This window comes from Tachysurus fulvidraco, chromosome 1, assembly GCF_022655615.1.
Source record: "Tachysurus fulvidraco isolate hzauxx_2018 chromosome 1, HZAU_PFXX_2.0, whole genome shotgun sequence".
Classification (NCBI taxonomy): domain Eukaryota; kingdom Metazoa; phylum Chordata; class Actinopteri; order Siluriformes; family Bagridae; genus Tachysurus; species Tachysurus fulvidraco.
Genome location: NC_062518.1, coordinates 13,190,150 through 13,206,670, shown reverse-complemented (window position 1 = coordinate 13,206,670; position 16,521 = coordinate 13,190,150). Strand labels below are relative to the sequence as shown.

General features: G+C 38.6%; 1 protein-coding gene across 3 annotated transcripts in view; it reads right to left on the bottom strand.

Annotated features, from left to right (window-relative positions):
- Positions 1-908: 908 nt before the first annotated feature.
- Positions 909-16,521, bottom strand: part of filip1l (filamin A interacting protein 1-like) — a 72,396-nt gene continuing 56,783 nt past the window's right edge. For 2 of the 3 annotated variants that reach the window (XM_047801775.1, XM_027168459.2), the window contains one exon: positions 910-3,292. In XM_047801775.1, the coding sequence (XP_047657731.1) occupies positions 3,134-3,292 (159 nt within the window). In that variant the 3' untranslated portion in view covers positions 910-3,133. Of the gene's footprint in view, positions 3,293-16,521 lie in introns of all 3 variants that reach the window. The other variant, XM_047801777.1, reaches the window with a different exon arrangement.

Below are 16,521 nucleotides of genomic sequence, written 5' to 3'. Positions count from 1 at the left end.
AGCAGTGGCTTACTGAAGCCAAGTCATGTATCAGTGTGTCAGCAGTAGTTTTAGAAAATTTCAGAACTGACACGCTTTACACATTTTGAGTAGTAGATATATTGAAAACCAATATATTCACTCACACACTACGGACAATTTTCCAGAGATGCCAATCAACCTACCATGCATGTCTTTGGACTGGGGGAGGAAACTGGAGTACCCGGAGGAAACCCCCGAGGCACATGCAAACTCCGCACACACAAGGCGGAGGCGGGGATCGAACTCCGACCCTGGAGGTGTGAGGCAAACGTGCTACCCACTAAGCCACCGTGCCTCCCTCACTATTATTTAAATATAATAAATATTTGTTTCCATGATTTTGTTTTAATTAATTAATGTTAAACAAAATATGTCTATACATATTGTGTGTATGTGCATCTATACAGGTGTGTAGGTCACTGAATTATTTGAACAAAAATAGACAATTTTTTAAAAAGCTAACGTTTTAAACACACAAATTCTAATTCAACTCACCTATGTTCAGTCACACTCACATGCTCTACTTTTTTTTAGGTCTTGTGTTGTTTATTACCTCTGATCCTCATTTTGCCCTTGATTTCTTAGTTTGTCTATCACTTGACCTTTGTACATGGTGCTTGGATTGCATGGTTGTAATTGCTCTCTGTATTGTTTACTCACATTGCGTTCAATAAATTCTGCATTTGTATCCTACCATGGTCCCATGATCCCACTTTAAACACAAACTAAAACAGTTATAATAATATTAATTGAATAATAATAATAATAATAATAATAATAATAATAATAATAATAATAATAATGACATTTAACAAACAATCAGAAAGGAAAATTCAAAGAACTGTTAAGAAAAACCTCAAAACTATACAGGAGTATAGGGAGTAAAGTTATTACAGAGTAAAGGTATTACAATTCACCAACTACAGAAGTTGAGGACAGAAATATAAACAAAACAAAATGCAAGCCACTTATCAGCAGTAAGAATCAGAAGGCCAAATTAGAATTTCCTAAGAAATGCAGAGAATAGCCACAAAGGTTATCCAAACCAAAAGCTTGTGTGTCATCTTCTGTAATGAGCTCACTAAAATTTATTGATGTTGGAACTCAACAGAATGATTCTGAAGTCTTCAGTCTTACAGAGAGATGCATCTAATCTAATTGGGAGGATGTTTATCATGCAGCAAGACAATGGCCCAAAACACAGTGCCAACACAACAGCTGAAATTCAGATTTTATCTCAAACTAAAAGCATATTTGTTATAGAAGAAATATGGCTTTGTTGTTCCAGTACTTTTAGAAAGGACAAATATCTACCATAATGTTTGCTAGCAATGTTACATGACTGTGAACCTTCTGTTAGCAACCTTACTAATCATCATACTAATAGTTACATGGGTGAAGAGAACTGTTTTCTAACACACATTAGCATCTTCTCCTACTGTACCTCATTTCACCTCCTTTAGTTCCAGGCACCAGTGCTTCTTTGTTCTGTTTTTTTACTAAATAAAGCATCACAGTTTACTTTATCATCTTTTTGATGAAAGACTCAGTAATATGGCTTTTAAATTTGTACTCTTTGAAGAACTGCCTACACTACTCATGGAAATCCCTAATTTTCTGCCAGTTTTGAGATCACAAGTGTGTTTGTAAACAAAAAGAGATTTCTAACATGATTAGAAAGAGACATGATTTGCATAATCATATGAGCTGCTTACAATCTGACGAAAGTATCTATACACATACATGTACAGTAAGCCATACAGCATGCAACATAACATTAAATAAATCACAAATAATATGTTAAATTCTAGTTTTATACAGGTCAAGAAAATGTGTGATCTCTGTGACTTTGATTGTGGCATGGATATTGGTACCAGATGGGCTGTGCTCTTCTTAGATTTTCATACATAACAATATCTATATCTAAACTAGATACATAACAGTATCTAACTTACACATAATAGTTTGGAAAAACAAAAAGCATTGAGTTAGCAAAAGCTCTGTTGGCAGAAACACCTTGATAAGAAAAGTCTGAGAAAAATGACCAGATTGGTTTGAGCTGCCAGAAATAATATCAACTCATACAATCACTCTTTACAACTGATTAGCAAAAAAGAATCTATATTCATAAGTAATTTTCATTCATATAACATCTAAATTATATAAGAAATAAATAATTAAATGCTTTAATTAAATTCCTTTACATTATTTTCACAATCTTGTGGTCAAATTACTCTGTATAGCGTGAAACTCAATAATTATCAAAACATGTGGCAACAATATGTCCACCACACGATCAAGTTAATTGTTAACAATTTATCCAAAAATCTGTAACTCATGAATTTTTGCATAGAATCTCACAAAACTTGAAAGATAGTCATGTGAAAAAAAAGAAACACTCTATGAAAGCCTGTGTTATTTTTTTTTAAATAAATATGTGGGCATTTAACAATATTTGAAGATTCAATTTTTAAAACTAAATGTCTTTTTTAAATTATCTGTAAAATGTAATAAAAAAAATCTAATTTCTTGTGAAGAAAAAGTAAGGACACCCCCACATTTATGAATAAAATGACCCACAGGTGTATCACATCAGGTGCAAATTATTGAATATTGTTACAGAGCATGTTGAAGAACACTTGTCTTTTTTAAACATCAGATATTTAGTTTGGTTTGTTCTTAATTGGTGGAGAGTTATCACCATGGTGAGGTCCAAAGAGCTCAAGACTACACTAAATTCAAGAAAATTCACAGCAGTATTTTAAAATACATAAACTTGGTATTAGTAACAGCACAATACAGAATGGTTATTGTGTAGTTTCAGTTTTGCACAGTAGTAGAACAAGTGATCTCTTACTGGATAAAATGTTGCCTTACAATACAAAAACAGAAAATTAGTACAAACATTGTATACTGTAGAAACAAATGTTGTCAAGTCTTTCTAAAAATATAATGGATCTCTGATAATCTAGGTAAGTAAGTCTGATTCAATAAAATTAAGAAAACTACTGTATTTTCTCTTAATTGTTTGCTAGTAATTCTGAAAATGTATGTTCTTTTTTTGCAGTGGTGAAATCTTATTCATTATGACTTGTAAATAGTTCCTCTGTATTCAGATCACTGTATATGTTTTTCCTCCTTTAGGCAGGGCCTGGGCAGTTCCTCTGCTTTGTGTAAGTGCAATCCTTGAATTTGTTCCTGTTGGTGTACTGTAGGCTTTAGGTTTAGGTATCCTAGTGGGACCAGACTGCATGAATGCTTCCACAGGTACCTATTCAGAAAGAAAAAGAGGAGAGCAGAGGATCTTTCATGAGGGGAGCTCGACACACTTGTACAATTGAATATACTTCCTTTTAACTAGATTGTTTTTAATAAAATACTAAATTATTTGTTTGGGAGCAGGTGAGGTTAAGGGCCTTGCTCAAGGACCCAACGTTGATGTTTCAGTAGCCTGAACCCCGACCTTCTGATCAGTAACCCAAAGCCTTAACCACTGAACCATCACGTACTCACAGACCCTCTGCCTCAGGTACTTAAGATCCAGGGGACCCATTGTGGAGGGCATTATTAACAGCAGACTCAACCCCTCCTTGTTTAAATTTTATCCAACATTAACACATTAGACTAATAATCACCACCATACCCAAACATCCCTAAGCCTCCTTTGGATTGAACATTTACATTCCCCAAATATCTTGGCCAAATAAAGAACTCACCCACTGGTCCCACCTCTGTCTAAATCACAATCTCCATACTCATAAATTCGTCCATTGCATCCACCTTAATAGAAAGCCTTGATAATCATAGAGATTATAACGTTTCTTTCTTGAACCATGACCATAAGGCCAGTGGGCTTCTTTCATAGTCCTTCAATTGCCAAACATACACAAGGTCACTCTGCCATACAACTCACCCCATTTCCGTGTGTGCACTCAACCCATGGGAAGACCCAGAAGTAACTTATAAAGTGGGGGAGGCATACTGAAATACAGAATAAACCATAAACTACCATGAACCACAGCCTATAAACATGAAAACATGTTCCAGAACTCACACACAATGCCTTGGGCACTACTCACCTTTCTCCAATCAGAGACACACTCACAGTCACTTGCACAAGAGACAATCTCGCACACACTTGGGAATATATGCTACACTTGATTTTGTTCTGAATATAAAAAAGCCATTTTTTTTGTTTGTTTAGCCCTGTTTATCATGTTTGCTTCATGATCTGTGCCTGATTCATTGAATTTCATTTTGCCTTATATTGTATTGTTTGCTTTAACTTTATCATTCTTATCTTCTACTTGTGACAGTTTATCTGTGGAGATTTTTTTTATTGATGCTCATTTCACAAAACAAACAAACAAACAAACAAACAAACAAAAAAAACAGTTAATTGAAATAAACCAACCCTAGATCATATTTGTCAGTTATATGTGTATTTTACTAGAGGTTACAAATATTGGTACCAAGAATGGGGTATTCTAAATGACTAAGGAAAATAGCGTTATAGTTTTTTTTTGTGCAGGTGTGCAGTGTAAAAGATATACAGTATCTAATTTTAAACAAATTATATGGCATTATAATTAAATAATGTGGTAGTGGTAAAAAGCAGGTTGGAATTTCATGAGGTGGTATGCCAGGAGGACAATACTTTGTTTTGACATGCCACAAACATTGTTCTTATTTTAGTTACCTATAGCATTTTTTATTGGCAAATCACATATTACACTATATTCAACACATATTCTGCTATAATAATATATGAGTGACATGCATGTATATGTTTGGGATGTTGAGACAGGTCAATAAAACACATCCATTTACATTACAGGTTAAATAAGTAAAATTCTGGGGTGTGTACAAAATTCATTAGCCCATCAAGGCATTGAACATACAATAAACCCCCTTGTTGTAGGGCAGAGTGGCTCAAAGACTCCAACCAACCAATAAAAGATGCTACAATAAGAGGTCCTGCCCCATGAAAACCTTCTTAGTTTTTAGGCCCCTGGACATAATTACTGTAGATTTCACATTGCTGTAAAGGTGTCACATTTCTCCACCACTCTTTACTATGCACCACATCATACAGATATTCAGATGTATTCTTTACATACTGTAGAAATACTTTATATATCTCAAACCATTCCTCAATCATTTTTGCAGTGGGGCAGGGCACACTATCTTGCTGAATAAGACTAGAGCCATTAGCCAATATAATGGCCATAAAGGGGTGGACTTCGTCTGCAGCGATGTTTAGGTATGTGGTATGTGACAAACTAAAACCACATGCATGCCAGGACAGAAGGATTCCTAGCAGAATATTGCCAAGAGCATTACACTGCTTATGGCAAGCTTGCCTTCAACTGTTTATCCTGATATTCAATCAACCATAAGAATAAAACCACTGACACTTTGTGAAGTGAAGAATTCTGATTATCTTGTTACAGTGTACCTTTCACCTGGAGGAATATTTTTGCAGCAAGTAAACAGTTAGTTCTGGAAGTTGATGTGTTGTTCAGCACACCTTCTTTGGCAGGTTTGTAAAGAGTTCCCAGTATGCAGTGGTTAGTACCTAAAAAGTGGTCAAGTGGAATAATGGTTAGAGGGTCAGGGGCACCGAAGGATTTTTGATGCACATGTGAAGTGAAGGCTGATATATGATACAGTATAAAGATGTTAGAATGCACAGTGCATTACATATTGCTGAGTATGGAGGTGTATAGCCATAGACTGGTCAGAGGAGGAGGGGTCACAGTTATTTATAATAATAAATACATCAAAAAAACTCAGACATTAATTCCTGAATTAATTTCAAATTCTTTAACACAACATTTGTTGTGACAAAAATAACTTTAAACCAGTTGATTCAGTTAATTATATTTAAGGACCCAGGATTAGGATTTTACATTTAGGGATTTCATCTTAAATCAAGTTGTTCTTTAGGAAAAATATTAAATGTTGGAGACTCTAGTATTCATTTTAATAATCCAGAAAGAATACTGAGAACAGAGGACCTATGACCACTATAGAATCAATGTAATCGGACCTACTCATAATGGTGCTCACACTTGTTAGCCTAATACTAACATTCTGATTAAATATTGAAATGATTTCCACAAACTGAGGCCAATACCTCATCTCATTTAATATATGTCTTAATCATAGTATATGCACCTTGCCATACTACCCTGCTATATCAAACATAAATTCACATCCGTAACTAAGTTTTATCAATAAAATTGATCTTATAATCCTTCTAATTGTAACAACTTCAACCACTACTCCCACTCCTCACCACCTCACCATTGCCAGAATACTGAGGGATTTAAGGTTCAAGAGTTACTTCCTGGTTTTATTTATAATGGTATTTATACCATGCTAATACTAACAGCAATGCTGTTAATTGTTATGTGTAAGTTTCTTTGTATATGACCTTGTTTTCCTGCTGTTTGGATTGGGTTTTTTGGATTTGTTTGCTCTATCAATACTGGAACACTGCCTGTCTACTGACCACATTTTATGCTCATTGTTTTGGATCTGTTTGCATTGCTGTATGCTTTTCTGGTTTTTTAATCTGTTTGTTCTACAACATTTTAAGTTATACAGCTTTGAATTATATACATTGTGTGTTTAAATAAACTCTGCACATGGATTCCAAACCTTATGCCTCTGAGGGTTCCTTACAGAATACTTTGCCATCCAGGAATCCAACGGATTCCACAACCCACTGATTTCTTGCATAACGAGGAACTGGTCAGATGGTCCTCCCAATGTCTCCAACACTGCATGAAGTGGGACTTCCAGCTTCCCTGCTATGCCACAACAGTCGACATCAACAAAGATTGTGCTACCAAGCTACTTCCCCAATGCCCATGGGACTGTGCCGTTGAGTTGCTTCCAAATGTATCCCCCCATTGTAGGGTCTATCCCCTCTCAGTTCCTGAATCATAAGCCATGGAGGATTATATTGATGAAGCCCTAGCAGCAGGGTTTATCTATCCCTCTACATCACCAGCTACAGCAGGATCATCTTTGTCAAAAAGAAGGATGGTGAAATTAGACCCTGTATAGAGTGCCAAGACTTTGACAGCATCATGATCTGAGAACCATACCCACTCCCTGAGAAGGGAACGAGACACTGCATAAGGGCTGATGCTATAGGAATGCTTCTGTAACAAAGTTGTGTTTGAAGCTCTGTGTGCACACATGGCAATTTAATGGCTTGGAAAGGACAAGACGTAGTGATTACGCACCAGAAAGTCCATATAAGGGCATCTACATCACATTACTCCAGCTTCTATTTGGGTGAAGGAAGCGCGAGAGGACGCCCAGGGCATGGCCAGTGATGCAGTGTCTCATTCCCTTCTCCGGGAACTGGGTTACAAACAACGTTACCCATTGTAGTTATGGATAAAAATGTAAACATTTGCAAAAACAAGGAATCTTTGCAGTTCTTTGATGCTCACAGGTGTGGGCCATTCTGTGACAGATAGGACCTTTGCTTCTGTCCATTTTCGATGACATGAAAGTTCTTAAGAAACTCATATTTTTCGGCTGTGGCAACCAGCTGGTGCTGTAGTAGTTGTGACAACAATGTATGGACATGGCTGACATAGAGGGCTTAAGATTTGGAGTATATCAGTGACATAGACAATGACAAATTCAACAAATCCCAAAAGATTTCATTCACAAACTTTTGGAAATCCTCTGGTGTGTTAGTTAGACCATCTGGCATAACCAAATATTCATAGTGCTCTTTGGTGGTTTGGAAGGCTGTATACCATTCAACTCCCTCCTTGATTCTAATAAGACTACACACGTGGACAAAATAAGACTACACACGTGGGCAAACCTGCGTGAAGGTGGCCTGTGGCCTGGAGTCAGAACAGACTAATCTAAAATCAATTTAGACACAGAACATTGAGGAGCTCCTCGAACGAGACTGATTGTGTTCGCAGATCAGAGGGGGTAAGCCCGTCCCCACCCACATTGAGTTCCTCAAAGCCCAATGCAAAAAGCAGCATGCTCTCAGCCTGGTCAGGAGAAATCAACTTGGAAACCAAAACCGAGTATTCAGAGTCAGGGGAGAGGGCAAGAGAAAGGTAAAGACCTGTCTCTTGCTCTGCTTTGGCTAACACAACCTGCGAACCCCATGATTGAAGTCGAACCATGAGGTTGTAGCGATTTTGGCTCGCGAAGCAAGGTAAACATTTATAAGTAACTATAATGTGTTATAGTGACTTCTAAATATTTTAACCTAAACCTAACCTTGAAGACAAAGAAACTGGAGTAAAGTAATGTAGTAATGATACATTACATTACTGTATATGGATTTGCTGGCACATTGGTTAGAGAGTTTGACTCCTAACCCTAAGGTTGTGGGTTTGCGTCTCGGGCCGGCAATACCACGACTGAGGTGCCCTTGAGCAATCACCAAACCCCACTCCAGCAGTGTGTGTTCACTTTGGAAGGGTTAAATGCAGAGAACGAATTCTGAGTATGGGTCACCATACTTAGCTGTATGTCACGTCATAGTCACTTTGTCATGTGTGCTTCCCGAGCCATTAAATTGATGTGTCTGAAAACAGAGCTTCATTCACAACTTCTTCACAGAAGCATTCCCATAGCTTCAGCCCTGGCACAGCATTGAGTTCCCTCGAATGGGAACTAGTATAATGACCACACATGCACCTTAAATCAGATCACTCTGTCAGGTAGGGAAGGGTGAATACCAAATGCAGGATGTCAGGCAAAAAATAATTGTTGAACCATTTATTAGGTGTAAAAAAGGAACAAAAATCCTCAGAACAGGAGATGCAAAGACAGGGCTCATACACACAGTAATCCACAGAACAGGGTACACAAACTAAATTCCTACACATGGTAATCTACAGAATAGGTGACACAACAGAGTTTATACACAGTAATCCACACAGCCAGGGCTAAATAATAATAAGGGGAGATCCAAGAGGCAAAAACCAAAGCACAGTCTAAGTAATCCAATTGACAGACAGTGGTAGCAGGGGGCAGGCAGAGCAAAGAACGGTGATAGGCATGGTCTAGGTCAAGGACAAACTAACACACAAATGGGACAGAAATCACGGTTGATAATGGGGAAGGCGAAGTTCAAAACCAAGACAAACCTGAGTAGAAAACTCTGGGATGACTCACAGGGCACAAGGCAAACTAGATAGAACATTTGGCAAAGAATGAGAGAAAATGACATTGTTAAATAGTGCTGAAATGCTTAAAATGGTGGCTATCCTGAAAGTGCTGGATCTAAGATGGCTGACCAACATCGAATTGCTTGTCATGATAGAGGACAAAGGAGTAGGGCTGAAACAATTCCTCGAGTAATTCGAGTAACTCTATTACAAAAATTATGCGAGGCAAATTCCTCTGCTTTGAAGCCTCTTTTAATTCATTTTAAAGCTCACGTCACGTTGTTGTGCAATTATTGTGTGTGTGTGTGCACGCGTGTGTGTGCGTGACAAAGCACTTACGTCAAAGCGGAAGGAGACACGAGAAGTTAGCGGTCTTTTGATTTGAGGGTGCGTGTGTGTGTGTGTGTGAGTGTGACAACGCGCTTATGTCAAAGTGGAAGGAGACGCGAGGAGTTAGCGGCCTTTTGATTTGCGTGTGCTAGTGCGGGCTGCAAAATGGAAGGGCACGATAACAATGGCAATGAGCAAAGAGAAGAAACTAACAGGAGAAAACGACAGAAAATGTCCAAGGGAAACATTGCTTCAAAGCGCAGGGCAGCACAGGTGAAACCATTGTAGCGCCCCCTGCCCTACGTAGTTGTCAAATCTAAGCTTGTTGGGGTGGGGTGACGGGTTCAATAACTTTGGGTCTCTCGACTGTAGAAATTACCATACTCCGATACCTGAACTCTGAAATACACAATAAAGAATGAATCATAAAAACAGTTTTGTATTTATATATATATATATATATATATATATATATATATATATATATATATATATATATATATATATAGTCAATAGGTATTGTAACAAAACGAATGTGTCCAATCCACTTACTGAATAAACAATGTAAACAGTTCAAATACTTCACTTTGTAATATACTTAAACACCCAATGAATAAGCACTCAAAGGAAAATACTTAAGCACTCTTACTGTTAACTATTTTAGTAACAGTGCAACTGTAAACTTTAAACCAACACATATTACACAAAGTGTAAATTTCAACATAAAATATTAGTGGGCCCATTCACACAAGCAAACACTCACTCACCCAACCCCCGATGCAGGCCTGTGTCATTGCTTGCATGCGTTGTGGCCTTTGAAACGTTTACAACTGGCCTCTTCACTCAAATGGGCCAAAACCAACCCAATAACAGGTACCTGTGCTCCAGTGATCACTCACACTCTAAGCGGAGACATCACACACGATCCTCTGCGAATAGTGGTACGTTTCTCATGACCCAAGGCAAACCAAACTGAATGCAAGTTTTCGCCACCGAGTGCTTTTCACTCACCCGATCCAACCTGAACTCAAACTGATCTCTTGAAGTGTCTAACTCAAAGTATTAAATAGCCCAGCACCACGGTAATACACTGAATGCAGTATATCGGTCCCGTTACATTGCGTAGAGGCACTCCGATTCAACACAAACGGGCAGTTCCTTCTCAAAGGCAAAAATACAAAAAACAAAAGGGGTTTCACCAACAGTTGATAAGACAAAATCACAGTCCATTATCACATCTCCTGGGTTAACCTTTATGCATAAACAAACGAAAACACTTTTACAAAGAAAACAAATCAATATAACACGCGTTTATCATTTATTTGGATTTTTTTTCTTTTTTTTTGTTTCTGCTTCCGAAATCTCTCTCTCTCCTTTGATTGACTCATTAACCACCAATCACATTACACTCTCATATGCATGGGTGGGTATAAAATAATAAATATCCAATCACAGAAAAGATAAAAAAAAAAATAAAAAAAAACTAGATAGTAACCAGCACATGTCTTCCAGGTGCATTTAAACCAAAGTTTAGTATATACACGGGGTTTCTTAACTCTTTCGCCGCCATTGACGAGTTAAAGGGATACACACTTATTTTCAGATCACATAAAAAATGTTAGTCTCTTTAAGCACAACACAGTTTAATGAATAGTGTACTTAAACCTTATTATGAAACAAACCTTTTCAGCCCCAAATATCTGAATAGGGCAGTTATTAAAAATAAGCTTTTAAATAAGTATGACTGGAGCTTTTATACTGTATGCACATATTTTTAGTAAAAGAAACATAACTAGTAAGAGGGTTACACCATGCATGGACTCTAGGTCCAAGTTCCTGTCCATGTTTTTGCCTCTTAAATACCACAAAGCATTTCAAGATGACAGTGAAGGCGTTATGACTGAGCTGTAGATTTTGAATCTTTTAGTCCTAAAAGCTAAGTTGCATGACTTAAAGGCAGTATTTTGTATTATTATTATAATTTATTTCAATGTATGCCTTAGTTTTGATACTTTAAAAAAGTAATTTGAAAGTAATTTTGCATCTCAGAAAAGTGTTATTTTAAAACACAGAATGTATGGTACTTTAATGTACTTAATTCTTCTCAGTCAACTTTGTCATTGCTCATACACTCTAAAAAATGCTGGGTTGTTTTATCAACCCAAATGATGGGTTGAGGTCGCTGGGTAGGACTTTGGGCTGTTTTAACCCAAGTTTGGGTTGAAAATTGTCTTGAGCTATAACACAGCGGCAAATGACTGTAAAGTTGTAGTGCTTTGTGAGGAATGTAATAGCGATCAACACATCTCAGCTTTGCACGCAGGACCAGCACCCTGGATCATAGCTAACTCTTCTACACCAGTGGACGAGCATGGTAGGGAGCAAAGTGCACATGCATCAGCTGCAACTACCTCGATGTGTACCGAAGTGTGTGGAGGACGACTCAAAGGCAAATCCTGTTCTAAAATTTGTCTAGTAAATGTCTATCCAAAGGGACAACCTGAAAAGAAAGTGTGAATATATGTGCTACTAGATGACCAGAGTAATGTCACTAGCTAAATCAACCTTCTTTGATATTTTCAAAATCCATTTCAATGCTTGTCCATATACACTTAAGACGTGCTCTGGAACAGCGTATGCTGCTGGAAGGAGAGCAAGTGGTTTCATTGTAGAGTCGGCAGATGGAGAAGTCTGCCTATCATTGCCAACTCTCATTGAATGCGATTTGATTCCAAACAACAGGGATGAAGTCACAACTCTAGAAGCTGCACACAATCATATCCATCTTAGACCTGTAGCTGACAAGATTCCACTTCTTGGAAGAGACATCATACGTGTGCACAAGGTATGAGATCAGTGTAACCTTTTGCTCAACGCTTGGATTTAGGATGGGTCATTATTGGTAACGTCTGCCTTAATGGTGCCCATAAACCTGCTGTTTGTTCTTATAAAACCAACCTCCTTTGTAATGGACATCCTGGTTACCTGACGGCATGTGAGAACAACATCTATATGAAAGTACCGTTGTCAGGCGAGCAAAATGAGTCTTCTGTAAGGCCAACACACACAGATGTGGGCAAATCAATTTTCACTCAGACAGAGAAAGATTATAAGCTTGCTGCTTCAGTTGAAGAAGAAGTCTTTTTAAAGATCATGAACAAGGAATTCTGTAAAGATGATGCAAACAATTGGGTAGCTCCTCTACCATTTCGTACACCAAGACAATGCTTACCCAACAACAGAAAACATGCTTTGAATCGACTCATGTCTCTCAGTCGCACTCTGAAAAAGAACACCGAGATGAAGGACAACTCTATAGATTTCATGGAAAAGATTTTTGAAAACAACCATGCCGAAGTAGCACCTCCCATTGATAAAGATAATGAATGTTGTTACTTGTCAGGTTTTGGAGTCTACCACCCTAAAAAACCTGGACAAATTAGAATTGTGTTTGATTCAAGTGCACGGTTTAACGGTGTATGCTTGAATGATGTTCTCCTTCGAGGTCCAGATCTTAATAATAGCTTGCTTGGGGTCCTCATGCGCTTCATAACTGAGCCAGTTGCAGTGATGACAGACATCAAGCAGATGTTTCATAGTTTCCTTGTGAGAGAGGACCATCGTGACTACCTCCATTTCTTGTGGTTTCGTAACCACCAACTTGAGGGTGAAGTCATGGAGTATTGCATGTGAGTTCATGTATTTGGTAATTGCCCTTCACCCGCTGTGGCCATTTATGGTCTGAAGAGGACAGCTATGGAAGGCGAAAGTGAGTTTGGAACAGAAGTGAGGAAATTCGTAGAAAGACAGTTATGTAGACAATGGCCTTAAATCATTTCCCATAGTAGAGGAAGCTGTCAGTGTGCTGAAAGCAGCTCAAGAGATGTTGGCCCAATGCAATCTTAAGTTGCATAAAATCGCGTCCAATAAAGTAGAGGTCATGAAAGCCTTTCCTGTTGTTGATCTTGCCAAGGACTTACAGGACCTTAATGTTGGTCAAAACCTTTCCTTTGTGCAACAAAGTCTAGGCCTCAAATGGGACCTTGTTGCAGATACACTCACTTTCCAAGTGGCTAATGTTGAAAAACCATATACTCGACGTGGTGTGTTATCAACTATCAATAGCCTGTTTGACCCGCTTGGCTTTGCTGCTTCTGTGAGTGTTCAAGGTCGAAAAATCCTGAGATCTGACCAGCGATGTCTGTGATTGGGATGCACCACTCCCTGAACACAAGTTCCAGGAACGGCATAAATGGTGTATTTCTGGACAATTTTCTATTTTGGTCATTTTCTACAAGATCTGAAAGAAGTGAAGATTCCGAGAATGTACACATCAATTCCTCATTCACAAGCTCAGGAAAGAGAAGTTTGCATATTCTGTGACGCATCAACCAAGGCAATCGCCGCTGTTGCCTATTTAAAGGTTACCAATGTTCAAGGACAGGTTGAGCTTGGGTTCATCTATGGTAAAACAAAACTGGCTACGAAACCTGATCTTACCATTCCCAGACATGAACTGTGCTGCTGTTCTCGCAGTAGAAATGGCAGAAGTAATCTCTGAGGAGCTGGACCTGGAACTAAAGAACATGAAATTCTTCACTGACAGCAAGGTGGTTCTTGGATATATATTCAATGAATTAAGATGTTTCTTTGTGTATGTTACTAACAGAGTGCAAAGAATTAGACATTCATCTCAGAAACATCAATGTCAATTTTCAAACTGATCTTAACCCAACTGATTGTGGAATGAGAACAGTTTCAGCAAACCAACTTACCATCTCTGCATGGATGACTTGCCCAAAATTCCTTTCACATGCACAGATCTGCCAACCAGAAGCTTTTGAACTCATCCATCCTGGATCAGATACAGAATTGCGACCTGAGGTAAAAACATAACCCCTTTATGCCTTGGCCCCCTTTTGCAGGTTTTTCGCCTACATGACCTACCCAACAAAAAGTGGTACAGCTCCCACATACTTTGACACACAGGGGTGTGGAAATTGGAAAGAAGAGATTCTCTCAGATTGATTCTAAGCCTTACAGGCACAAAGTTACAGAGGCTAGAATGGAAGGTTTTCATTTCCGCCTGGGTTGTTTACCTGATAAACTTATTAATCTTATTTTTCTGGAACATGTTAGGGACCAAATAACAACTGAGGGTCATAGCCACATAGTCTTGGCTTTCACCAAAAAAAAATTAAAGTCAAAAGACCCAAAAATGCCTTCAATAAAAATATTTTTCTACGGACATGGTCGTCTGGTGCAGCGTTTTTGTGTACTTGTTTACTGTATAACTTTGAATTAAAAGACTGCATGCTCAGTTTGAAAGGCCTAAAACAAGCAGAGACTCTCTTTCTACTACTCTGGTGTGAAAACCACCCTGAGCTGTGAGAGTGACAAAAGTTCAAGGATTACGCAAGAATTCTTCTGCACAGCTTGTTCACGCAGATCCTGGCAGAGAAGACACGGCATGTTGCATATCGTTGGAATCGTCTGCTTATTGGCTAAAGAGCTGTAGAGGGCCCATTTCATTGCTATTGGAAGGAGTAATTGTCAGTCAAAGGCGGGTTCCCAAAAATGATGTCATGACATCATTGGCTTCCCAGCCGTCTATCTCTGCAATACAAGCACCGATTGGCTCAAGTGAGGGCTTGTTTGATTCGTTAGGTCCTGGGCTATAAACATCATGTAAATTTAGAATTTATGAATACCCCAATGATAAGTTAGAGCGGCAAAACAAGATGATGGCACACTACTGTTTCCAGTTTTCGGAACACAAACGGAATATTTGCGGCGTGACCAAAGCGTTTTGGATTAAAAGGCTTACATATTTCAGTTCCTTGGACCTGTGTGGATTTTTGTGAAATATTTGTTTTGGAATATATTACCCCAGTGAAGAAAGGGAAGCGTCTAAATGTAAGGGAAAAACCGGTCTAGCGCCACCTAGGTCAGTTTTGTCAAAAAAAATTTCTAATAGTATGAAGGCTGTGAATCATATTATGCTTTGTGTGTGGGCTTATAAAAATATTGAGAGTATAAACTTTACTAGGTAAATAGGTTTTTTCGTGTTTTTAGAGGATTTGATGCTTTAAAGATGAATTGAAGCTTGTTTCTGGGTCATCCCCTAGTGGTCACTTTGACTTCCGTGCCATGCACGGCACGGAGACCCGTAAGAGGTCCTTTCACCATGTCTTGGGAGTACACGGTTTGAAAGGTTTTCAAGCTGGACGTCTGCTTTTAGAGCTGTAGCACGACTCTCGCCCATAGCTCATTACTTTTCAAAAGAAGTCAAACAGGGTTCCTGCCATGGTTGGCATATGTGCAAGGAACCTCTGAGTGCAGTCCAGTTGGATGATGCAAAGACTAAAATCCTTCTTGCTGTTCAAACGGAGGTCTATTCAGAGGAAATGCAGCACATCAAAAAGGGAGAATCTATTCAGAAACAAAGTTCTCTTGTCAAACTCTGTCCCTTCATTGATTCTCAAGGTCTACTTAGAGTTGGAGGACGGCTGTCGAATGAAGTTCATCCAATTATAATTCCAGGTAGACACCACGTTACTTCTCTGCTCATTAGACACTACCATGAAAGAGTTTGCCACCAAGGCCACCATTTCACTGAAGGAGCCATTAGGGCAGCTGGATTCTGAATTGTAGGTGGCAAGAGATGCATCAGCAGTCTAATACACAACTGTGTAATATGTCGTAAGTTAAGGGGTAGGTTAGAAGAATAGAGAATGGCAGACCTACCTGCTGATCGCTTGAGCCCTATTACTTTGTCATAGTAAGTGCTGGGCAGTCATCGTCACGTGTATGAGTACACGAGCCATTCACATTGAAATTGCTGAATCACTGGATGCATCTAGCTTTATCAATGCCCTTGGACGATTCTTCGCAATCAGAGGACCTGTGAAACAACTGAGGTCTGATCGTGGGACAAATTTCATAGGGGCCTGCAAAGAATTACGGGGTGGTTCTAAGCATGCCAACAAACCTGTGGAAA